At 42.8% G+C, this 27675-nt stretch overlaps 1 protein-coding gene across 1 annotated transcript; it reads right to left on the bottom strand.

The window, feature by feature from the left end:
• Positions 1–880: 880 nt before the first annotated feature.
• ccdc69 (coiled-coil domain containing 69) lies at positions 881–27209 on the bottom strand. The gene is made up of 9 exons (XM_056440128.1): positions 27111–27209; positions 9350–9398; positions 6590–6753; positions 6045–6132; positions 5571–5644; positions 3300–3401; positions 2943–3062; positions 2757–2854; positions 881–2095 (listed from the first exon to the last, which is right to left on the bottom strand). Exons 1-9 carry the CDS (start codon positions 27129–27131, stop codon positions 1927–1929), a joined length of 885 nt encoding a protein of 294 aa, XP_056296103.1. The 5' UTR covers positions 27132–27209; the 3' UTR covers positions 881–1926.
• Between the last annotated feature and the right edge of the window lie 466 nt (positions 27210–27675).

Raw genomic sequence — 27675 nt, 5'->3', positions numbered from 1 at the left:
CGCGGTGGAGTAACAGCGCGTAACATTCAGTGTTTTACACGTTAACCGCGACTAAAGAACATTGTCACGTCGGCTTTAAAACACGGGAACATTCTGCCGTTTGTTCGGGTGGAAAACCGAAGATTCGGGAGATGAAACTCGCGACGTGAAGAAACGAGGGGATCCGTTAACGAGCGCCAAGACACTCACATTAAGTTTACATGTTCAAAAAAACTAAAAACAAACAAACAGGGCTCAAGTTGAAGTGGCGTCTCCCCTAAAACAGCAGAATTAACTCTACATTAAAATGCGCCAGCCAATCAGCCAATCAACCAATTAACCAATCAGCCAATCAGCGGTCGTGATTATGTTGCGAAGCATCACGAGAAACTGCAAACAAGGCGTAAGAAAAACAAGAGAAAAGGATTCGAGTCGAACAAACCGACCACGATTCAAAAGGACAAAACATTTTGGCATCAAAGCAGAAATAAAACATTTGATGAGTTTGTGGATCTAAAAGGTTTTAAATACTTTAATTTCTCTGTATTGTGAACGTTCTGAGGATCTCTAAAGATCCCTCACTACAATAACACCTCGACACCTTCACTGGCTCCTAGAGGCCGAGGAGGCCACCGTACCTGAAGAAGACGTCCAGGAGCTCAATGCTTCTAGAGAGCTTCACAGTTAGTTCAGAGGGAACGAGTAGAGACAGAGTAGAGACAGAGAGGAGACAGAGAAGAGACAGAGTAGAGACAGAGAGGAGACAGAGTAGAGACAGAGTAGAGACAGAGAGGAGACAGAGAGGAGACAGAGAGGAGACAGAGTAGAGAGAGTAGAGACAGAGAGGAGACAGAGAAGAGACAGAGACAGAGAGAGACAGAGAAGAGACAGAGTAGACAGAGTAGAGACAGAGAGGAGACAGAGTAGAGACAGAGAGGAGACAGAGAGGAGACAGAGTAGAGACAGAGAGGAGACAGAGTAGAGACAGAGAGGAGACAGAGTAGAGACAGAGAGGAGACAGAGAAGAGACAGAGTAGAGGTAGAGTAGAGGCAGAGAGGAGGCAGAGAGGAGACAGAGTAGAGACAGAGTAGAGACAGAGTAGAGACAGAGTAGAGACAGAGTAGAGACAGAGTAGAGACAGAGTAGAGACAGAGAGGAGACAGAGAGGAGACAGAGTAGAGACAGAGTAGAGACAGAGAGGAGACAGAGAGGAGACAGAGTAGAGACAGAGTAGAGGCAGAGTAGAGACAGAGTAGAGGCAGAGTAGAGGCAGAGTAGAGGCAGAGTAGAGACAGAGTAGAGGCAGAGTAGAGGCAGAGTAGAGACAGAGTAGAGACAGAGTAGAGACAGAGTAGAGACAGAGAGGAGACAGAGAGGAGACAGAGTAGAGACAGAGTAGAGACAGAGAGGAGACAGAGTAGAGACAGAGTAGAGGTAGAGTAGAGGCAGAGAGGAGGCAGAGAGGAGACAGAGTAGAGACAGACAGGAGACAGAGAGGAGACAGAGTAGTGACAGAGTAGAGGCAGAGTAGAGGCAGAGTGTTTTCCTGTCGTTGGGGACAGGAAGTCAGACCCTCCGTTCTGACCCTCAGGCTCTCGTGTCCCGCTCAGCGCTCTGTGGCGGCTACATTCTGGTCATGAGCCACGGCTTTACTCACTAGCATCAATGCTAACCACGCTAAGCCACATGATATAAACCGTCGTCAGGCCCGATCACCAGAAGACTGACTGACAGATTGGGGGGGGGGGGGGGGGGTCCCCTCAGATGTTGAGGCTCAAGGGGAGTTCAGAGGATACTTCAGGGACCCTGGTGAAGGGGGTTTCCCAGTGGAGAGAAAATGGGAACATTCAGACTCGTGGATCCAGTTCAAAGATCTGGACCTCGAACCCAGAACCTGAGACCAGCCTGGGGGGGTCAGACCAGGTCTGGTCTCTGGGGGGGGGGGATCACCTGGGGGCGATCTCCTGCATCATGACGGGCAGGTGCATGCTGGGACACGAGTCTCGGTGCCTCAGCTTGAAGACCAGCTGCTCTTTCTCCTGGGAGAGCTTCCTGTTCACCACGGCCTGCCTCTCTAGCGCCACCTTCAGGTCCTGCTGCTCCTTGGACAGCTGCCTGGAAACAACAACAAGGAGTCAACAACAACAACAACAACAAGGAGTCAACTGATGCAGTGAACAGGGTGAGAACTCCTCTTGTGGAACATCTTGTTGATATTAATCTCGATTTATTGCTGATTAATTAATTAATTATAAACATTTTAATATATATATTTTCCTCCGTCTTTAATCTTTATTGTTTCTCTGAACTTTCCTTTCTATAAAAACAATATATATTTAAAAACACAAATAAATTGCTTAATGATGATTATAATTATCTTTTAATTAATTTAAAGAGCAGAAACATTTAAAGAGGATCAAAGGAACTAAACCGCTTTATGTTTAATTAAACAGTTTATATTATTTTAGTGAGATTATTAATAATTTATTTTCATTGGTTTTATCATTATAATAAAATATTTGTCCAGTATTCATGTTGGGAGAACATTTAAAAAATAAACAATAAACATATTTGCTCCGTGAAAAATAATTTATTAATATGTAATATTTATCTTTTTTTAATCCCTCAAAATTCTTAAATATTCTAAACATAATTTCATATTACAATAAAACCAAATGATTTGGATCAGACGTAAATCATCCTGCAGGCGGCGCCACACTGTTGCTCATGATGATGATGATGAAGAGGAAGAGGAAGAAGAAGAACAACAACATACTGAATGAGGCTCTGGCAGTTGTCCATCCGGACTCTCAGGTCCTCGTTCTGCTGCAGGACCAGGACGATCTGGTCCTCCAGAGACAGATTCTTCTCCACCTGAGAATCACAAAGAAGAAGAACAAGAGTGATGAGGAAGAGGAGCTGATGAGGAAGAGGAGACGAGGAGGAGTCCCAGTTCTCCTACCAGAGCGTCCATCGCCTGCAGCTTCCTGCTCTGCTCCTGCACGCGCTCAGTCTTCATCTCGATCACAAACAGCAGGGACTCCTGCTCCGACTCCCAGAATGCACCTGGGCTGCCATGGGCCTGGAGGCCACGAAGCACAAACACGCCAAGGGAATTTGATTTACTCAACAACAACAACAATTATTTATTGATATGTATATATAGATATTAAAAAATATATATACATTTAATATATATATATATATATATCTACATACACATGTTAAATATATACAAATATATATATGAAGAACAAAAAAAATATATATATATATACATTTATCTATATATAATCAACAATGCTTGTACCCGCCTCACCTGAATGTTTCTCTGCAGGTCTTTCTTAAACGTTGACTCATCTCGTCTTTTCTTCAGCTCGTTATAAACCTGCAGGTCTGCAGTCAGCTGCTGCACCTCGACCTTCATTCACAAAGAATTAACAGCAATTAAAATAATATACAGGACTGTCTCAGAAAATTAGAATATTGTGATGAAGTTCTTTATTTTCTGTAATGCAATTAAAAAAACAAAAATGTCATGCATTCTGGATTCATTACAAATCAACTGAAATATTGCAAGCCTTTTATTCTTTTAATATTACTGATTATGGCTTACAGCTTAAGAAAACTCAAATATCCTATCTCTAAATATTAGAATATCATGATAAAGTATACTAGTAGGGTATTAAACAAATCACTTGAATTGTCTAATTAACTCGAAACACCTGCAAGGGTTTCCTGAGCCTTGACAAACACTCAGCTGTTATAAATCTTTTTTTTTACTTGGTCTGAGGAAATATTAAAATTTTATGAGATAGGATTTTAGAGTTTTCTTAAGCTGTAAGCCATAATCAGCAATATTAAAAGAATAAAAGGCTTGCAATATTTCAGTTGATTTGTAATGAATCCAGAATGCATGACATTTTTGTTTTTTTAATTGCATTACAGAAAATAAAGAACTTTATCACAATATTCTAATTTTCTGAGACAGTCCTGTATATATATTAGGGCTGTGAAACGATTAAAATTTTTAATCGGGTTAATCACAGGTTTTTGTGGATTAATCATGATTAATCACATATTACCGATATTCTCGGTATATTTTGTGAGAACATAGAGATTTATGACAAAAGACGGATATATACATTTATACATTCTTCTATACAATGGTGCTGCAACTCAGCAGTTATTTAGCAGTTTTCTTCCATATGGAACATTAATACATCTTCATCCTAAACAGAATGTTTAACCCTCCTGTGACCTTTCGGGTCAATTTGACCCCATTCAATGTTTAATGTCGGTGTTCTTTGGGGTCAATTTGACCCCAGGCTGTTTTTCACTGTGTCAAACATAAGAAATATCAACTTTTTTATTTATTTAAAGGGCTATTTAGGTAGTCAACAAACAAACATAAAGTACCTCACACTTAAACTTGGGAAGCAATATTAATTCTAATAATTTTCTGAGGTTTTAATTGCTGGGGTCAAATTGACCCCGAGGGTAAAATATGTTAGTAAATGTAAAGGTAACAGGAGGGTTAAACAGAGCATTTTTCTCTTGTTTGTCAACCATTAACTCCACCATGATACAATCTAAAGGCCTCTAGTCTTCCTCTAGCAGCTGCTGAGGCAAACTGACTGTGTGGGTTTTCTTCATGAACTGGGCCGTGATGAAAGGGACGGCGGGGACACCGCTGCAAAGCTGAAACCTCACCGGCCCGGACAGGTGGACAGATTGACAAGTGACTTTTGTTTTGCTCGGTCCTGATGCGCGCACGGAGCTCTGTGGCGCGCGAGACGGAGATCGATAAGTGTTAACGCAACGCGAAGAGACAGAGATGACATGCTGCTGTGGAGATACGATCAACAACAGACGTTTAGTTTAATAAAAGAACAAAGACGTGCTCTAGAGAACATGTCAGGGGGCGGGCCAATCTTTTTAATGTCATTGATCTACCGACACTACGCCGCGATCGACTGGCAGGTCGCGATCGACGTGTTGAGACCCTGATCTACAGGAAGTAAAAGTCGTAACAAGGTTTCCGGAGGTGAACCTGCGGAAGGATCATTACCGATGAACAGACCGTCTGCATGAGAGCGGACAGAGTTCAGATTGAAGTGGTGGATTGGAAGCTCATTTTGCAAGTGACTTTTTTTTCGTCCCGACGACCAACAACAGACGGATTGGAAGCTCATTCTGCGCATGCGTAAAAAAAAAAAAAAACTAGTTAAACCTGTAATTGAATTAACGCGTTATTTTTCACAGCACTAATATATATATAAATATATATTTATGTATGTATGTAGGAAAACACAAGATTATAACACAAAATGAAACGGCAGCACTTCGCTTTTAGGCTCAAAGAAAATATAGAATATAAAACCTCAGTGGATTTATAAATCATAACAGAGATTTGCAGTTGACCTCGTTTATTAGTTCAAGGTCAACGGGTTTAAAAGGCGTCTCTTATAATTGTGGTGTTTGGGGGGGAAACGATGCAATACCGCAAGAGGCCACTTGGGGGAGCGTAAAGCAAGTTACCCTGGTGAAACGTCATTACATCAGTTTGTTTGTTTGTTTGTTTGTTTACCTTGAGGATGTTCTCAGCAGCCTGAAACGTTTCCGTCGCTTCAGTTTTCTCTTGTTCGTGTTTCTGCTGCAGCTCTGCAGAACAAACAAAACAAATCAAACTTTCTAAAGATCTTTTTAATGCCACAAAACCTTCTGTAAACCGGGATTATTTCACGGAATAAATCGGCCAGAAACCCCCAAAAATGACAAAGGAGCCTTTAAAAATGTTCAAATCTCTAGACACAAATAATGCAGAAGAATATAAGGAATACAACTATAAACACAATTAATTTAAATGTTAAGTGACTTTAACAGGGAAAGTTTACAAGTTTAAACATAAAAACACATTTTTAATTACATGAATACTGGCGATGATTAATAATGAATTAGTTTTCACTCATCAAAATGATGCAGAGTGGCGCTCCTGTCGGGAGTAAAGCGTCTTTGTCTCCCTCAGACGTGAGTGATATAATAAACGTTATTCTCTCGTCACCTGTCACGTTCCTCTCGTGCTCCCTCCAGTCACGTTCACTCTTCTGCTCATGCAGAACGTTCAAATCCACCGTCGTCTCCGTCTTCACCTGAAACACAGGTTTAAAAAGACTTTTATTTTGAAGGGGAACCGAGGAGCGAAGCTCTGGAACGCTGTCAGAGCGACGTCACCTGAAACACACCTGAGCCACAAGGAAAAAAAGTGTATACGTTAATGTTTAAATAAGAAATATAATATAAAAAATATATTAAGAAAAAATAAATTATATAAATAATATTGATAAGAATGAAAATAAAAATTATATAATAATCACATTTTAAAAATACAATAATAATATATATATTTTTTAAATGAAGTGCTTCACAAGGTAATAAAAGCAGCATAAATAAAACAAAAATAAAGTGTCCTACATCTTTATTGATCAGCTTTACCGATCGGTCCAACAGCTGCAGTAGAGCGCCCTCTACTGGCCCACGGGCCACGACGCGGGTCATTACACGACGCTCAAACATCGAGTAACAGACAGCCGGCGAGGAGCTGCTCACCTTGTCCAGGAGGCTCAGGACCAGGGAGCACACCTCCTTGTCGGCGTGCTCCCTCAGAAGCTCCGCCCTCTCCGGGTTCCCATTGGCCTCCCGCAAGATCCTCAGCTGCCACTCAAAGCGCTCGAGCTGCTTCTCCAGGCAGACGTCACCTGATGCTCGTTTACCTGCAGAGGAGGAGTCAGGGAGTACACACAAGTACTGCTTAATAAACACTATGCTGTGTTCAGGAAGTACTTCAGGAAGTACACACAAGTACTGCTTAATAAACACCGTATGCTGTGTTCAGGAAGTACTTCAGGAAGTACATAGAAGTCCTGCTTAATAAGATGTTCTGTCAAGTACTGGGACCCGAAGCTTCTTACAGTAAAAGTACTAATACCACAAAGAAATACTTTGTTTCAGTAAAAGTACTAATACCACAGAGAAATAAATACTTTGTTATAGTAAAAGTACTAACACCACAAAGAAAGAAATACTATTTGACAGTAAAAGTACTAATACCACAAAGAACGAAATACTATTTGACAGTAAAAGTACTAATACCACAAAGAAGAAATACTATTTGACAGTAAAAGTACTAACACCACAAAGAAAGAAATACTATTTGACAGTAAAAGTACTAACACCACAAAGATGAAATACTCTGTTATAGTAAAAGCGACGTGGAGAAGATGAAAGCTGCCTGACGACAGTGAAGAGTCTGTGACTGAGGCTGCAGCCAGCTGAGCGTTTCCATGACGACGTCCAGAGCTTCAGGCTGTAAACTGTGACCTAAACTCTAAAGGAACTCGGATGTAGTTCTGCTGCCCCCTGTGGACTAAAGTGGTAGTGTTGGTTCTGCTGCCCCCATCCATCCATCCATCCATTCTCATCCGCTTATTCCGGGGTCGGGTCTTGGGGGCAGCAGACCCAGCAGGTTGACCCAGACTTCCCTCTCGCCCGCGACACTTTCCAGCTCATTGTGGGGGATCCCGAGGCGTTCCCAGGCCAGCCGGGAGATATAATCTCTCCAGCGTGTCCTGGGTCTTCCCCGGGGTTTCCTCCCAGTAGGACGTGCCTGGAAAACCTCTAACGGGAGGCGTCCAGGAGGCGTCCGAATCAGATGCCCGAACCACCTCAGCTGACTCCTTTCGATGCGAAGGAGCAGTGGCTCGACTCCAAGCTCCCTCCTGATGTCCGAGCTCCTTGACCTATCTCTAAGGCTGAGCCCGGCCACCCGACGGAGGAAACTCATTTTGGCCGCTTGTATTCGCGACCTCGTTCTTTCGGTCACTACCCAAAGTTCGTGACCGTAGGTGAGGATTGGAACGTAGACCGACCAGTAAATTGAGAGCTTCGCCTTTCGGCTCAGCTCTCTCTTCACCAAGACGGACCGGTACAGCGCCTGTTTTACTGCTGCAGCCGCACCGATCCGCCTGTCGATCTCCCGCTCCATCTTACCCTCACTCAGGAACAAGACCCCGAGATACTTGAACTCCTTCGCTTGGGGCAGGCACTCTGTCCCCACTAGGGATGGGTATCGTTTGGGTTTTTTCCGATACCGGTGCTAAACCGGTACTTTTAAAACGATACCGGTGCCTGAACTGATACTTCTTCTTTTTTAAACGCACAATGAGGACATTAAAAACCTCTTGGGCCATATTCCCTGTAGAAGCCGTTATCGTGGAGCACCGACACACAACGGATATCAGACTGTTAACATACACAATACATGTTCTCCATGATATGATGTGATATGTATTGTCATGTGCAGACTTTATGGGGTTAATCCTGTCACTGTTTTGATGGGCAAAGAGAACAACCAATCAGAGGGACTGAAGATGACACGTGACAAATAAAGTGTTGCTTCTGACAGCGAGAGTTACACTGAAACAAAGTGACGCCCCACGGTCTTTATTCCTCCGTCATTATATTCCCGGTAACACCGGGTATACAGCCGGGACCGCTGGACATCAACCCATCTGCTAGCAGACTGTCACGCTCGTAGCTCGTAGCTAGCGCTAGCTACGAGCTAACGCTAGCTACGAGCTAGCTTAAGCATGGTTATAATGGCTAATTTATTATTTCTTGGGCTACTTTTATGAATGCAAGACTTGCAATCAACGTTACGGTACTAATCTGAGTTACGGCTGCTCGTCATCATCGGTCTCCACGTGTTCAGGGGGACCGGTGACTGTCTCCCCGTCGCGCCCAGCCTGACGCTGGTGTGCTCTGCCTCACGCCGTCACACACGGCGCAGCCTCCGCTGTCAAACTTAAATATGAGAGGCTCGTAACCTGCTGACAGGGCGGAATCATCAGAGAAGTTCACAACAATAGTTTTTTTCAATTTCAATCGGCTCAGGCACCGGAAAGAAGCACCGAAATGTGCGTTGCGTTTCGGTCCGGGTAATACCGGTTGTATTGGAACCGGTACCATATTGGCACCGGGTTTCGGTACCCAACCCTAGTCCCCATCTGGAGGGAGCAATCTTCTGCTGCCCCCTGTGGACCAAATTATATTACAGATATAAATACAGATACAATTTTAAATAGAAAAATGTATTAAAAAAATTTTGGTAAAAAGGTTAAAAAAATAATAAAATTAAAAAGAGCTGTTTTTTGTCGTCGTCTATCAGATCAATTTTTCTTGTGACATTTAGATAAAAGCAGGAAGTGAAAAAGAGGCAGAGGCCACACACACACACACAGAGACACGCGCACACACACATACACACAGATACACACACACAGATACACACACACCTTTCAACACACTCACCTCCGTCATCGTGGCGGCTCTTCTCTCCCTTCTTGCCTTTGCTTTTCTTCTGATAAGGAAGAAAAACAACGTTTCAGTGGAGGAGAGGTTATGAAAACATGAAGCACAGACTTCTATACAACCAGATGAGTGCAGCTTTAACACACTGTATACACACATGCATATCAGCAGCATATCTGGTCAACTGACATGAGGAGGTCTCACTCTGCTGGAAAATGCTGCAACTGGTCTGTTTTACATAACTGGTCAACTGGTGGATTCCATCTACTGTCGTTCTCACACACACACACACACACGCGCACACACACACACACACACAAAAGCTTGGGCGTGTAGCCAAACACACACACACATTGCACAAGCACATTAGAGCGAGAAGATTACACTCCAGGCCTCGTGAACACGCATACCAACAGGAGCATAGACAATACACACATAGATACCATTGCTCAACCACACACACACCCTAACACACACACACACCCTAACACACACCCTAACACATACACACACACCCTAACACACACTTCTAAACTCTGCTCAGCAAACTGGACACCAACTTTATTTAAACTCTGAGCTGAAACAATAAATATCTCTGGTTTAAACATGTAGCTCGGTTCAGCTGAAGTCTGTTTAAAGGAGGAGGAGGAGGAGGAGGAGGAGGAGGAGGAGCAGCAGCATATGTTCCTCCAGGCATGGCAGGGGCCCTGGCTTTCAAAAAGAAGCGTCATAAATCTGGGCGCCGCTTCTCTGTTTGTGCAGCTCAAGTCAATAAATCTGATCTGCAGCCGAGAGGCGAGCCGGTGGGAGGAAGAGCGAAGAGCTTCATGAAGTTTAGACGTTGGAGAAGTGACTCGACGTCTCAGGAGGCGTTAAACCTGAGCGACACTAATAATCACTTTCTTCATCCATGACCCTCAGGAATGAGTTCTGATTGGTCCTTTCCTCCATGGGCTAGTCAATAAAACGTCATGAATTCATTTCTTAAGCAGCTCCTTCACTCGCCAAGGAAGCTTCAGAAGACATTAAAACAGAGCAGGCATCCTGACGCACAGGCCCACCAACACTAGAGCCTACATTACCCACAATGCACCTGGACCTCTCTGCGTGGTGAGACGTCACTTCTGTTTCTACTGAGCAGATTTCAACATGTCGAATAAAACTGATTGTGACAAATCTGCTGAGCATTCCTTTGATGATCGATGCTTCTCGTAACTTATCTTCTCTCTGGGTAGACATATTGGGGGATTGCATGCTTAATGTATTGATAACTAATACTTCATAATCATGTGGAGCAGCGTCATCGTCTGCCAAGTCGATTCAGGAGAAATCAGTGAATCTAAAACCTGATAAATCAATACACTGATCAATATACTGATCAAACTCCTGTCAAAGCCAACGCTGCCTCAGAGTAAAGTCCAGCCGCCGTGGAGCTGCGATACTCAATAAGACTTTTATAAAAAACACAGAATCAGCGTCTCACATTCATGCGGTTAGACGGTGACCTTTGACCTCTATGCTTTAAATCCATCATGTGACCTCTATCATGTGACCTCACACAACGATAATGTTCGATTGACCAGGAGTCGTGAGAGTTTAGTGCCGACGTGACCCAACTATAACCGTGCTGAACTACAGTTCCCACAATGCTTTGGGGGGAAAACGTCTGCAGCTCCTGGCCGACGTGTGAACCCCAGGAAGAGGAACCCGAGGAAGAGGAACCCCAGGAAGAGGAACCCCAGGAAGAGGAACACCAGGAAGAGGAACACCAGGAAGAGGAACCCCAAGAAGAGGAACACCAGGAAGAGGAACCCGAGGAAGAGGAACCCCAGGAAGAGGAACACCAGGAAGAGGAACCCCAGGAAGAGGAACCCCAAGAAGAGGAACACCAGGAAGAGGAACACCAAGAAGAGGAACACCAGGAAGAGGAACACCAGGAAGAGGAACACCAGGAAGAGGAACCCCAGGAAGAGGAACACCAGGAAGAGGAACCCCAGGAAGAGGAACACCAGGAAGAGGAACACCAGGAAGAGGAACCCCAGGAAGAGGAACACCAGGAAGAGGAACACCAGGAAGAGGAACACCAAGAAGAGGAACACCAGGAAGAGGAACCCCAGGAAGAGGAACACCAGGAAGAGGAACACCAGGAAGAGGAACCCCAGAGAGCGACGTCTGGAGAGGAATGTGTAAAAATAAAGACACAAAAGAGCTTCAGCTCAAAACCCCAACTTTAAATCCTTTGATCCAAATTACAGAAAACACAAATCTGTCTTAAACACACACTAACATACACACTAACACATACACACTAACACATACACACACACCTGTTTAAATATTTAAAGTGATGTGTAGAATCTCTTGAAGTCGTAGAGAAGATTTTTCTCCCTTTGACGTGTCAAATATTTCACGTTTTACCAGCAGACGGAAAAGATTAACCTCCTCCTCCTCCAGCTCCTCTTCCTTTTCCTCCTCCCCTTAATAATTCATCTTTAATATTTTTGTAATTTATTTATTATTTAATTGTATTTAATTTAATTTATTTATTTTATTTATTTTATTTATTTTATTTATTTATTTTATTTATTTTATTTATTTTATTTAATTTATTTAATTTATTTTACGTATTTTATTTATTTATTTTATTTATTTATTTTATTTATTTAAAATGGAAACATCTGGATTCATTCTAGTTGATCACCAACACTGTGACCTCTATCATGTGACCTCACACAACGATAATGCGTGTTGAGCCCTCTCCTCTACTCCCTGTACACCCACGACTGCACGGCCATGCACAGCTCCAACGTCATCATCAAGTTTGCTGACGACACAACAGTGTTGGGGCTGATCACCGACGACGACGAGACAGCCTACAGGGAGGAGGTTGGATCACTGGTACAGTGGGGCCAGGAGAACAGCCTCGTCCTCAACGTCAAGAAGACCAAGGAGCTGATCGTGGACTACAGGAAGCGGAGAGGAGAGCACACCCCCATCTCCATAGACGGAGTTGCAGTAGAGGGTCAGCAGCTTCAAGTTCCTCGGCGTGCACATCTCCGAGGACCTCACATGGACCACGCACACCACTCACGTGGTGAAAAGGGCCCAACAACGCCTGTATTTCCTTAGGCGACTGAGGAAATTCAACATGGCCCCCGCATCCTCAGAACATTCTACACCAGTACCATCGAGAGTGTTCTGACAGGTTGCATCACCGTCTGGTACGGGAACTGCACCGCCCTGGAGCGTAGGGCACTACAGAGGGTGGTGCGGTCGGCACAGTACATCGTTGGAGGTGAGCTTCCTCCATCCTGGACATATACACCAAGCGGTGCGTGGCCAGGGCCAAACGGATGATGAAAGACAATAACCACCCCGCCACAAACTGTTCACCCTTCTACCGTCAGGCAGGCGATACCGCAGTATCAAGTGCCGCACAAACAGACTGAGGGACAGCTTCTTCAGTCAGGCCATCAGGCTGCTGAACAAGGACTGAGACCCTCATTAACACTACACACCAGAACATATTCTGTGAATATCTATGGCCATGGTGTATATTTTATTACATTGTTTATATATATATATATTGTATATATATATTGTATGTATATACATATATATATATATATAGTCTCAAAAAGTGTATATTTTATTACATTGTTTTATATATATATATTGTCATGATGTATATTCTATTACATTGTTTTATATATATATTGTTAATACTTTCTTCTTTTTTGTGTGTGGATATTGTATAGTTTATTCTCATTCTTATTCTTTTTTTAGTCTGCTACTGCTGTCGGGTGTTTTGCACATAAGAATTTCACGAACCGATTATACTTGTATAAAAGGGGATGTGACAATAAAAAACTTGAAACTTGAAACTTGAAACTTGAGATTACACCTGAACGCATCATGAGAACAATATTATTTACCTTCAGCCAGTACTAACGTTCACTGAGCAGAGCCTGAACGCATCATCATGTCACTGAAATGAACCTCCGTTAGCGGTACTGCTAACGTTACCAACTAACGTTACTAGCTCTCCTCCTGTTGGTCTGGACAATGAATCACATGATCAGAGACCAGAGAGACATCATGATGTCATGATCACGTGTTCTCCTGATCACATGATCACTGGATGGTTAACGTTAAACTGATTTAATAATCTGAGATTGGAAATTAAACTAAACTTGAATCTGATCTCAGATCTGAGCAATAAATGTACTTGAACACACATGTTCAGATTGATCCACTCAGATGCTAGTTAGCTTAGCTTAGCATAAAGACTGGGAACAAGGGGAACTGCTAGCCTGGCTTCCTCTAGCGACGTCTCTGATGGAGTTTCTTTCTTTCTCGGCTGAACTCTGAACTCTGGTGCAAAAGAGCTGCTGATCTTAATCAGATTACCAGATAGAAAGGATTAACATGTGATATACCCTGTTAATTAACCTGTTAATTGACCTGTTAATTGACCTGTTAATTAACCTGTTAATTAGCCATCAGAGCGTATTGATATGGGGAGAAGTAAACACATTTTCTTTGAGTTTGACACTTTTCTTCCTCTTGCTCTGGTACTTCTAGTACTACGGGTAATACTGGGCCCAACGCGTAGTACTACGGGTAATACTGGGCCCAACACGTAGTACTACGGGTAATACTGGGCCCAACGCGTAGTACTACAGGTAATACTGGGCCCAACGCGTAGTACTACGGGTAATACTGGGCCCAACACGTAGTACTACAGGTAATACTGGGCCCAACGCGTAGTACTACGGGTAATACTGGGCCCAACGCGTAGTACTACAGGTAATACTGGGCCCAACGTGGTACCCAGGTAATACTGGGCCCAACGTACGTAGTACTACGGGTAATACTGGGCCCAACCTGGGCCCAACGCGTAGTACTACGGGTAATACTGGGCCCAACACGTAGTACTACAGGTAATACTGGGCCCAACGCGTAGTACTACGGGTAATACTGGGCCCAACGCGTAGTACTACGGGTAATACTGGGCCCAATGCGTAGTACGACAGGTAATACTGGGCCCAACACGTAGTACTACGGGTAATACTGGGCCCAACACGTAGTACTACAGGTAATACTGGGCCCAACGTGTAGTACTACAGGTAATACTGGGCCCAACGCGTAGTACTACAGGTAATACTGGTAATACAGATCCACATTACACTCAAGACAATATTGTCAAATTGGAGATGTTGCGTCATCTATTCCACACATTTGTGCTGAATCGGTGTCACCGTGGTGATCAGCAGGAATCAATAATCAATAATCGATAATCGATTAGTTCCCTCATGCGGTGTCTGGCCTGCTGCTGATGCGTTTCGGGTAAAGTTCAGTTCAATAAAGTTCTCCTGAATGCAGTTAACCCGCCGCTCGCTGCAGCTCTGTGGCAGGAAGAGTGGTGCTCAACATGGGGGTCGGGGCCCTGCGGGGGCCGGGGGCCAAACTGAAAATATTATACTTTTTACTGCACTCAATTTATTACAAGTTCATATCCACTAGTTACTTTTCAGATTTATATTTTTTCTTTCATGATAATATGATTTAATAACATTTTATTGACATTCAAAGTTCAAACATTTCACAAAGGAATCGGAAGAAAAGTTCAAAATGAAAACACACTTTGTTAATATTAATTAATCGTCTCAGGACCCTTTAGATTGATCTGGTGGCCCTTTGGAGGGGGCCGAGCCCTATGTTGAGACACACGGGACTAAGATACCTGCTCATAAAGTGAAACATGAAATGAAGTCACAAGGAGAACCCGAGGGCTTCAGACCATGAACGCATCACAATGAGAACCCGAGGGCTTCAGACCATGAACGCATCACAAGGAGAACCCGAGGGCTTCAGACCATGAACGCATCACAATGAGAACCCGAGGGCTTCAGACCATGAACGCATCACAAGGAGAACCCGAGGGCTTCAGACCATGAACGCATCACAAGGAGAACACGAGGGCTTCAGACCATGAACGCATCACAATGAGAACCCGAGGGCTTCAGACCATGAACGCATCACAAGGAGAACCCGAGGGCTTCAGACCATGAACGCATCACAATGAGAACCCGAGGGCTTCAGACCATGAACGCATCACAAGGAGAACCCGAGGGCTTCAGACCATGAACGCATCACAAGGCTTTTACTGCAGAGATAACCCCCGCAGCTCTTCGTCTCTCGAGGCCTCGAACACAACCAGAACTTCTGTCAACAAAGTTTGTGATCATAAAATGTTATGCGTTGTTGGCTGGAGTCAGAAAAACAAACTGTTGTTGTTGTTGCTGTTGTTGTTGTTGTGTGTCAGAATCAATATAGAAAACGTGTGAGACGAACTGAGACCAGAGGCTCCAGCGAGCTACACAACTGGAAAGCTAATAGTTTAACTTTGCCTTCTGCTAACCTTAGCTTTATGCTAACTAACCTTAGCTTTATGCAAACTAACCTTAGCGTTAGGCTAACTAACCTTAGCTTTATGCAAACTAACCTTAGCTTTATGCTAACTAACCTTAGCTTTATGCAAACTAACCTTAGCTTTATGCTAACTAACCTTAGCTTTATGCTAACTAACCTTAGCTGTATGCTAACTAACCTTAGCTTTATGCTAAAGAACCTTAGCTTTATGCTAAAGAACCTTAGCTTTATGCTAACTAACCTTAGCCTAACCAACCATAGCCTTGTGCTACGGTTAGTTGGCTTTTGTGTGTGTTTGTGTGTGCTTGTGTGTGTTTGTGTGTGTGTGTCTGTGTGTGTGCTTGTGTGTGCTTGTGTGTGTTTGTGTGTGCTTGTGTGTGTTTGTGTGTATTTGTGTGTGTATGTGTCTGTGTGTGTGCTTGTGTGCTTGTGTGTGTTTGTGTGTGTGTGTCTGTGTGTGTGCTTGTGTGTGCTTGTGTGTATTTGTGTGTGCTTGTGTGTGTTTGTGTGTATTTGTGTGTGCTTGTGTGTGTGTATGTGCTTGTGTGTTTGTGTGTGCTTGTGTGTTTGTGTGTGCTTGTGTGTGTGTGTGTGCTTGTGTGTGTATATATGTCTGTGTGTGCTTGTGTGTATATGTGTATTGTGTGTGCTTGTGTGTGCTTGTGTGTATTTGTGTATATTTGTGTGTATGTATGTGTCTGTGTGTGCTTGTGTGTGTTTGTGTGCTTGTGTGTTTGTGTGTGCTTGTGTGTGTGTATGTGTCTGTGTGTGTGCTTGTGTGTGCTTGTGTGTGTTTGTGCGTGTGTGTCTGTGTGTGTATTTGTGTGTGCTTGTGTGTGCTTGTGTGTGTTTGTGTGTATTTGTGTGTGCTTGTGTGTGTGTATGTGTCTGTGTGTGTGCTTGTGTGTGTTTGTGTGTGCTTGTCATGTGGACTGTATGAACTGATGTAATTATTCCTCCGGAGGTGAAACTGAGATCTGACCCCATGAGGAAGAGCGTCTCGTCTTCATTGATCTCGTTTCGGACTCTGAGCCTCTAAGTCGTTTCTATTCTGAGATAATCAGGAGCTCCTCCATGTCGCCGCCTCCGAAACACGACCCACGAGAAACTTCATTTTAAACACGTTGTTTAATAAACATGTTCCAGCAGAAAGAGGTTCACCACATTTCCCAGAATGCCTTGCAATAATCATGTGATGGTGAAACTCACATTTTAAATTTACTTTGATGCGTTAAATAGATATTTATGTATGTTTTCGTGTTTTCATGCAATGAAGCAACAGTCCGATAAACAAACAATAACAACAACAGAGCAGCTCAACAGGTTTCTGTGTTTCTTGGTAATAAACTGATGTTATTGGACTGTTGATCCATTAAAAAAATACATTTTAAAAGTTATTTTTCTCCTTTTCATTTAAAGAAACAGCGACAGACTTTATTCTCGAAGTCGGTGTAAATAAATAAAGCTCTAAACTTCCTTTAAAGTAATCTGACATATTGCGATATTCATAAAAAATAAACATTTAATCAGTGAATATCCAACACAAACAAAAGGGAGAGAAAGTCACATGAACCAAATATTCAGGTTATTGTCATTATTCTGAAAAGGACTCCGAATAATCTGTTGGAATGGACAATAAGAATAAATATTCTCATATATTAAATGAGCTGTAAACAAAGAACCTGTGTCAACAACAGAGGAGGGTTTATTTTAAGATAATTTGTAATTAACTTTAAATATTTAAAAGTATTTAGTAATTAAAGAACAACAACAACAACTCGTGTCTGTCTTCATGTTGTCTTGCAGCGTTAATATCACTAGAGAGTTACACCAGGAGGAACTCACGACCAGCATATCATCTCGTATTTACAGAGATACAAACATAGATTTAAACTGATAAAAACACTTTTATATATAGCAGGGCTCCAGACTGCGACCAAATGGTCGCATTTTGCGCCTAAAATTAGACACAGTGCGAGTAAATTTTTCATCAACTCGCGCATGCGCGACCAGTAAATTAGCAGATTTCTTTTTTTTTTATTAAATATTTTTGTTGCTTACAAACTTGTTCTACACTTCAGCCCACTATAGTTAGCGGTAATGCCTGAATGACTGGTTTGCTAACCGACATTAACTCCAGAAGAAGAAGAAAGGAGACGAAAACAGAAGAAGAAGGCTGGCCTGTGTGTGAGAGGGGGGGGGGGCTAATGTGTGAAAAGAGGCGCACCGCAACGGAGACGCAACGAGGGCGAGGGCCGCAGAGTGAGAGGTCAGAGGTCAGAGGGGATCCTCACCACCGAGCGGCGTCCCCGTCCCCCGAGTTGAATCTCTGGGTCGACTCAGCCGACTCTCACATGTCAGCCCATATAGACTGATGTTCACGGTAAACGCATTCGATCGGGAGCGCGCGAGGGTTTTGATAACGTTAGCGGAAGGATTTAAGTGACAACATCCGGTTTTGCAAAGTTAGCGGAAAGAACCACGTGAAACAACATCCGTTTATCAAAAGAAGATGTCGACAAATCATACACGAACATATAAAAGTAAACAATTAACTGATTTTGTATCTTTAGAGATCGTTTCTGAGATTTAGCTTAAATTATGCTTACATTAAAACATTTTTACTGGACCAAGGAAGAGTTTATACAAATTAGTAAGTCTTTTGTATGTTAAGAAAAGTCCTGTATATAGATTTCCCCAAGAGTTCCAGGAAATGAATGATGCAGATGTGTTCCATACATATCTCAAATCCCCTACAATAGCAATCAAACAATTTTAATGTATCAATTAGGACATTTTTCAAAGTAAAAGTCCTAAATGTTTAAAGAAATCGGTAATTTCTTTAATGTTTGAGTTGCTTTATATATGTATTTCCTCATAGTCCTAGGCAATAATGCTACACAATAAATAGAATGCTTCAATCAACACCGTGATCGGTGATCGTATTATCGGATCGGCAGATACTGATTTCAGTGATCGGTATTATCGGTGATCGGCAGATACTGATTTCAGTGATCGGTGATCGGCACCAAAAACCTGATCGGTGCATCTCTAGAAACCAACAAATGTTTTGATTGGCCACATCGAAGTGCAACATGCACATGCTCAAGGTATGTTTTCTCTTCAAATATGTTTAAACTCAATACAGTAACTTCTGAAGAGTTCTCTGTTGTGAATGTTTTGCAGTTCATGAAGGCAAACAGGCATAAGATTGTATATTGTCAAATTATTTATCAGTAATACAGTAAAAATGATGGGAAAACGTTGCAAGTCGTTTTATAGTGTGTCAGGGTTTTTCCTGCAGAGAAAATTTGGGCGCGCGCCTAAGCTGTTTTCCCGAGTGCCTATGACAAATCCCGAGCGCATAAGGCAAAAAAAAGTCTGCAATGAAAAAAAATAAAAACTGTGTTCATCACGTGCATGTCAGCGAATATTTTCTCAATAGTATGTTTCAAGTCGGCTACAGCCGAACCCTCGTTCTGTTTTGATCAATAGTAATCGAGTAGAGTGTTTCCCCGAGGTTTACAGCTTCAGGGGGGCGGGACTAGTGCCGCTAGCCATGTTGGTGCCCTGAGCTTAATTTAACACTGAGGTGTGACGAAATTACAGAGTGGCGGGTGGAGATTTCACCCTGTTATAATGGTAGGGGAAACACTGGAGTTGATAAGCGTGTCTTCTTGTCTGATCAATATACAACTGTGAGGTGCGTGAATGGACAGAGCGGCCAGCTGCTGATCACTCACTCATCAGCTCGACCTGTATGAACGGACGGTGCGCGCGCATCGCGCAAAAAATTTGTTTGGGGAGCACCGAAGACCCATTTTGACCCAGGAAAAACCCTGTGTGCGCCCCTAAATTTTCTGCTTGCGCCCCTAAAATTTTAAGTTAGGGGCCACTGTGCTCCTAGTAAAAAAAGTTAGTCTGGAGCCCTGTATAGACTATTTTACAGATCGCAAAGGAGATTAAAGTAAAAGAATAAATTACTGTCAACTCGTAAAAACAACTTTTATTTCAAATGTATTATTTTTACAGATAATAAGCATTATAACTTGACATAAGTGTATAATAATAATAAAAAAGTTTCATTTTTTGGTCAAAATCCATGTAAACTCACAAAAACGTACTTTATTTTAAACTTAATTATTTTAGAGACGGTAAAAGAAACACGAAAACGTGTCACGAGTGAGTATTAATCACTGTAAACTCTTAAAAACACACTTCATCTCACACTGATATTATCTTATTTTATCTTATCTTATATTAGAGATAATAAAGAAGATTAAAACGTCTCATAAGTGAGTACAAACCCCTGTAAACTCTTAAACACACTGTATCTCACACTGGGATTATATTAGAGATAATAAAGAAGATTAAGCCAGTCAGAGCCACATTAATAAACACACTTAATCTCGCTCTAGTTTCGTGGCTCGCTGTTCTTTACCTTTTACTTTACAAAGAGATGCAGGCCTGTGGGAGAGGTTCCGTTTGATTAGAGTTCACAACTGACAATACAACTGGATGTATTTTATACTAGAGATAATAAAGAAGATTAAACTTCCCATAAGTGAGTAAAAACCCTCATTAAACTTTTTAAAACACACTTTACCTCACACTGAGATTGTCTTATTGTATCTTATATTATATTAGAGATGATATAGAACATACGTGTCAAACTCATGGCCCGCGGGCCAAATGTGGCCCGCCACGTCATTTTATGTGGCCCGCGACGGCATGAAATAAATATGATGCCTTTTCTTAAAAAAGGGAGGAAAAAAATCTTGTGCTTTTATTTTGAAGGTCATTTTTTTGCAGCGGACTGCGGTCTGTTCACTCTCCTTCATGCTGCGTTCACGCCAGAGGAGAGGCGGACCCTTGCGTTGCTTTACTAAATGTACTCGCGTGAGTTCAGTCGCCGGACTATTTGTCACGTTTTCTTCACTCGCGCTAGAAGCGCCGGAGAGGGGGCGTGGCTTATCGTGGCATAACAGCTCGTTACCACCGTCCACCACGGAAGAAATACACACTCTTTGTTCTGTTGAGGAAGTCCCGCACACGTCGGACCATCAAGCCCTCGAGTCTGGGTTAATAATATTAATATTACATATTATATTATCCGTAGCCGCACGCAGCTTCTCCAGGAGCTGCGTCTGGATGACGGCCGCTTCCAGACGATCGATATCCTCCGGAGGTTCTGATTCAACGGGATGACGTCAGTGACGTCACGCGGAGCATTTGAACAGTCTCACCTACTTTTACCGCCAGAGTTTAACAAATCAGCCCGAATGAGGCGCATTGTTCGCGCCCGGCGGACATCCAGACGCGCGTGCGTGTGTGTGTGTGTGTGTGTGTGTGTGTGTGTGTGTGTGTGTGTGTGTGTGACCACATTGACTTTGTATTAACAAACATCCCCAGTTCCCCTATTATGAATTCCTCCATCAGGTCTATGTCAGTGGTCACTAAGGTTGAAGTGAGTGCTGCTTCATGTTGTTCAGTATTTATAATAGGCTATAGTCAGAAGAAAAGTTAATGTTGAATATGTGAATCTTTTTTAATTACCCTTGTTTAATGTATTTAGAGTTTGTGTATAAAAGCTGCTCCTCAAGACTCTGACTTGTAGAGCAGCTTTATGTGTCATAGGTTCAGTGAGTGAGACATGCATTACATCTTTTGAGGCTTTTTAAAACCAGACTTTTTTATTTCATGTTTATGCATGAAAGCATTGTTTAGACATGTTTTAAAGTCTGAAGTTAGAGTAGTAATGTATGTTGTATTACCTTGTGTCCTTAAGATTCACTTGTTGGTTCATAATTGACTGTAAAAGGGAATATTACTGAATAGTTTTGTTGTGCATACTGTGATATTCTGAACTCTCAGGTTCAAACTGCACCATCTTTTTATGAAATACATTTGAGAAGTTAAAAATGTTCCTCGATTTAGGTCTCAGCTTGTCATTCAGGGGTGATAGTGCGTCCCAAAGCCATACCAGTAGAGAACCACTACCCAGACCAGTAGAGAACCACAGCCCAGACCAGTGGAGAACCACTGCCCCAGACCAGTGGAGAACCACTGCCCAGACCAGTGGAGAACCACTACCTAGACCAGTGGAGAACCACTGCCCAGACCAGTGGAGAACCACTGCCTAGACCAGTGGAGAACCACTACCCAGACCAGTGGAGAACCACTGCCCAGACCAGTGGAGAACCACTACCCAGACCAGTAGAGAACCACTGCCCAGACCAGTAGAGAACCACTGCCCAGACCAGTGGAGAACCACTACCCAGACCAGTGGAGAACCACTGCCTAGACCAGTGGAGAACCACTGCCTAGACCAGTGGAGAACCACTGCCCAGACCAGTGGAGAACCACTGCCCAGACCAGTGGAGAACCACTGCCCAGACCAGTGGAGAACCACTGCCCAGACCAGTGGAGAACCACTGCCCAGACCAGTGGAGAACCACTGCCCAGACCAGTGGAGAACCACTGCCCAGACCAGTGGAGAACCACTGCCCAGACCAGTGGAGAACCACTGCCCAGACCAGTGGAGAACCACTGCCCAGACCAGTGGAGAACCACTGCCCAGACCAGTGGAGAACCACTGCCCAGACCAGTGGAGAACCACTGCCCAGACCAGTGGAGAACCACTGCCCAGACCAGTGGAGAACCACTGCCCAGACCAGTGGAGAACCACTGCCCAGACCAGTGGAGAACCACTACCCAGACCAGTGGAGAACCACTGCCCAGACCAGTGGAGAACCACTGCCCAGACCAGTGGAGAACCACTACCCAGACCAGTGGAGAACCACTGCCCCAGACCAGTGGAGAACCACTGCCCAGACCAGTGGAGAACCACTGCCCCAGACCAGTGGAGAACCACTACCCAGACCAGTGGAGAACCACTGCCCAGACCAGTGGAGAACCACTGCCCAGACCAGTGGAGAACCACTGCCCAGACCAGTGGAGAACCACTGCCCAGACCAGTGGAGAACCACTGCCTAGACCAGTGGAGAACCACTGCCCAGACCAGTGGAGAACCACTGCCCAGACCAGTGGAGAACCACTACCCAGACCAGTGGAGAACCACTGCCCAGACCAGTGGAGAACCACTGCCCAGACCAGTGGAGAACCACTGCCCAGACCAGTGGAGAACCACTGCCCAGACCAGTGGAGAACCACTGCCCAGACCAGTGGAGAACCACTGCCCAGACCAGTGGAGAACCACTGCCTAGACCAGTGGAGAACCACTGCCCAGACCAGTGGAGAACCACTGCCCAGACCAGTGGAGAACCACTACCCAGACCAGTGGAGAACCACTGCCCAGACCAGTGGAGAACCACTGCCCAGACCAGTGGAGAACCACTGCCCCAGACCAGTGGAGAACCACTGCCCAGACCAGTGGAGAACCACTGCCCAGACCAGTGGAGAACCACTGCCCAGACCAGTGGAGAACCACTGCCCAGACCAGTGGAGAACCACTGCCCAGACCAGTGGAGAACCACTGCCCAGACCAGTGGAGAACCACTGCCCAGACCAGTGGAGAACCACTGCCCAGACCAGTGGAGAACCACTGCCCAGACCAGTGGAGAACCACTACCCAGACCAGTGGAGAACCACTGCCCAGACCAGTGGAGAACCACTGCCCAGACCAGTGGAGAACCACTGCCCCAGACCAGTGGAGAACCACTGCCCAGACCAGTGGAGAACCACTGCCCCAGACCAGTGGAGAACCACTACCCAGACCAGTGGAGAACCACTGCCCCAGACCAGTGGAGAACCACTGCCCAGACCAGTGGAGAACCACTGCCCAGACCAGTGGAGAACCACTGCCCCAGACCAGTGGAGAACCACTGCCCAGACCAGTGGAGAACCACTGCCCAGACCAGTGGAGAACCACTGCCCCAGACCAGTGGAGAACCACTGCCCAGACCAGTGGAGAACCACTGCCCCAGACCAGTGGAGAACCACTGCCCCAGACCAGTGGAGAACCACTGCCTAGACCAGTGGAGAACCACTACCCCAGACCAGTGGAGAACCACTAACCAGACCAGTGGAGAACCACTGCCTAGACCAGTGGAGAACCACTACCCAGACCAGTGGAGAACCACTGCCTAGACCAGTGGAGAACCACTACCCAGACCAGTGGAGAACCACTGCCCCAGACCAGTGGAGAACCACTGCCTAGACCAGTGGAGAACCACTGCCCAGATCAGTGGAGAACCACTACCCAGACCAGTGGAGAACCACTGCCCAGACCAGTGGAGAACCACTGCCCAGACCAGTGGAGAACCACTACCCAGACCAGTGGAGAACCACTACCCAGACAGTGGAGAACCACCTGTCTCAACTGTGGAAAAGCTTTTAACAAAGTTAATGTAATAATGTTTGTTTGATCTTTGATAAAGTAATGTGGGTTAAAATAAATATAATGAAATTAAATAGATTTATTTTATAATATTCAATATATTTGCATATATAGTTATACATTTATATAAGTACACCTAAATAAACAATAAACAAATGCAAAGACAGTTATTTAACAATATGTTCTGGAGTAGTTAGAATGATACCGTGTTTGTGACAACCGGCCCTTTAAGGGCCGCCATGAGGCGGATGTGGCCCTCGGTGAAAATGAGTTTGACACCCCTGATATAGAAGATTCAACTTTCCCATAAGGGAGTAGAAAGCCCTGTAAACTCATAAGAAACACACTGTACGTCACACTGAAGTTGCATTATTTTATATTAGAGATAATAAAGAAAATTAAGATTCATCAAAAGTGAGTAAAACCCCTCATTAAACTTTTAATAACACACTTTACCTCATACCGAGATGTTTTTATGTTATATTAGAGATAATAAAAGAGAGTTAACTTCTCATAAGTGAGTAGAAACCCCTTTAAACTCACTTTACCTCAGAATAAGATCCTTTCATATTATATTAGAGATAATAAAGAAGATTAAACTTCTCATAAGGGAGTAGAAACCCCCATTAAACTCCTAAAACACACCTTACCTCACACAGATTGTTTATGTTATATTAGAGATAATAAAGATTACATCTTTAAAACCTGTAACTTTGACAACACTTTACCTCACACTGAGATTGTTTTATGTTATATCATTAGAGATAATAAAGAAGATTAAACTTCTTAAAACACACTTTACCTCAGAATAAGATCATTTCATATTAGAATAGAGATAATAAAGATTACATTTCACATATGGGAGTAAAACCCCAGATTAAACTCTTTAAAACACACTTTACCTCACACTGAGATTGTTTTATGTTATATTATAGATAATAAAGAAGATTAAACTTCTTAAAACACACTATCTCAGAATGAGATTATGTCATATTATATTAGAGATAATAAAGAAGATTACATTTCTCATACGGGAGTAAAACCCCAGATTAAACTCTTTAAAACACACTTTACCTCACACTGAGATTGTTTTATGTTATATTAGAGATAATCAAGAAGATTAAACTTCTTAAAACACACTATCTCAGAATGAGATTATGTCATATTATATTAGAGATAATAAAGAAGATTACATTTCTCATACGGGAGTAAAACCCCAGATTAAACTCTTTAAAACACACTTTACCTCACACAGATTGTTTTATGTTATATTAGAGATAATCAAGAAGATTAAACTTCTTAAAACACACTATCTCATAATGAGATTATGTCATATTATATTAGAGATAATAAAGAAGATTACATTTCTCATACGGGAGTAAAACCCCAGATTAAACTCTTTAAAACACACTTTACCTCACACTGAGATTGTTTTATGTTATATTAGAGATAATCAAGAAGATTAAACTTCTTAAAACACACTATCTCATAATGAGATTATGTCATATTATATTAGAGATAATAAAGAAGATTACATTTCTCATACGGGAGTAAAACCCCAGATTAAACTCTTTAAAACACACTTTACCTCACACTGAGATTGTTTTATGTTATATTAGAGATAATCAAGAAGATTAAACTTCTTAAAACACACTATCTCAGAATGAGATTATGTCATATTATATTAGAGATAATAAAGAAGATTACATTTCTCATACGGAGTAAAACCCCAGATTAAACTCTTTAAAACACACTTTACCTCACACTGAGATTGTTTTATGTTATATTAGAGATAATCAAGAAGATTAAACTTCTTAAAACACACTATCTCAGAATGAGATTATGTCATATTATATTAGAGATAATAAAGAAGATTACATTTCTCATACGGAGTAAAACCCCAGATTAAACTCTTTAAAACACACTTTACCTCACACTGAGATTGTTTTATGTTATATTAGAGATAATCAAGAAGATTAAACTTCTTAAAACACACTATCTCAGAATGAGATTATGTCATATTATATTAGAGATAATAAAGAAGATTACATTTCTCATACGGGAGTAAAACCCCAGATTAAACTCTTTAAAACACACTTTACCTCACACTGAGATTGTTTTATGTTATATTAGAGATAATCAAGAAGATTAAACTTCTTAAAACACACTATCTCAGAATGAGATTATGTCATATTATATTAGAGATAATAAAGAAGATTACATTTCTCATACGGGAGTAAAACCCCAGATTAAACTCTTTAAAACACACTTTACCTCACACTGAGATTGTTTTTATGTTATATTATTAGAGATAATAAAGAAGATTAAACTTCTTAAAACACACTATCTCAGAATGAGATTATGTCATATTATATTAGAGATAATAAAGAAGATTACATTTCTCATACGGGAGTAAAACCCCAGATTAAACTCTTTAAAACACACTTTACCTCACACTGAGATTGTTTTTATGTTATATTATTAGAGATAATAAAGAGTTGAACCCTTTAAACCTGAACACTCGGACAACACACCGCATCTCACACTGACTCTGACAGTGGATAAAGGAGTTTATAACGTCTCATTAGCTCGCGCACGACGTGTTTGAACCGTGCAGCTCGCGCACGACGTGTCTGAACCTCCGGCTCGCGCGCGCCGCCAGCTCGCGCGCACCGTGGGAACAGATTCAAACACGCTGCCGATTGGAAACAGATGTTCGGGAGAAAAGTACCGTCCGCGTCCCGGGGCTTAACGGCGCGTTTCACCGGTTAATGGCGCGAAAACTCTCGTTCGGTTTGATTAAACTGTGGATAAACGCTGGAGAGCGCGAGCTGGGTGTGTTTTTTGGGGGGCTCCATTATTATCCGAGGCTCATGCTCGTTGAGAAGCCGAACCGTCGCTCCGGACACCGGCTAGTGAAGTGAAGTCGTACCGGGAGTCCCGCGTGTTGTCCCCGGTGTCTCTCACCTTGCTGTGGCTGCAGCCCATGCCTCCTCCTCCCGGTCCTCCGGAGCTCTGCTGTCGGTTAGAAGCTCTCTCTCTTTCCGCTCCTCCTCTTTCTCTTCGGTTTCTTCTCTCTGTTGACAACTTTCGAAAATAACAGGGCCATGAACGCATCCCTCTGGCCGCGGGGACAGGGGGCGGGGTTTATCTGTGCTACCTTCAAAGACACTTCGGAAACTTGTCACGCCAACTTTCATTCGTTTAAAAATATATAAACTAAATAAAAAAGCATGGTTACAAATTATTTCTGGATTAAAAAAAGAGCTATATATCAAGAAATGTATCAAGTAAAAAGTAGCATTTTCATTTATTTTATTTAGTTTATTTTATTTATTTTAGATTGATACGTTAGGATTTCTAGATTTGCTATCCTGTTAGTTTTACGTGTCATGAATAATTATATATATATATAATTATATATAGCTGTAAATATTCCTAAATGTTTTGGTTGCTTAAAAAAGAAATATCTAAAAAAATACACAATTAAAACTATTAGAAAGTAAAAGTGAAGAAACAAAATAAAACGAAC

The sequence above is a fragment of the Pseudoliparis swirei genome, chromosome 19 (genome assembly GCF_029220125.1).
Source record: "Pseudoliparis swirei isolate HS2019 ecotype Mariana Trench chromosome 19, NWPU_hadal_v1, whole genome shotgun sequence".
NCBI lineage: Eukaryota > Metazoa > Chordata > Actinopteri > Perciformes > Liparidae > Pseudoliparis > Pseudoliparis swirei.
Note: the sequence above shows the minus strand (reverse complement) of the source record. Positions and strands in the feature narration are given on the sequence as shown.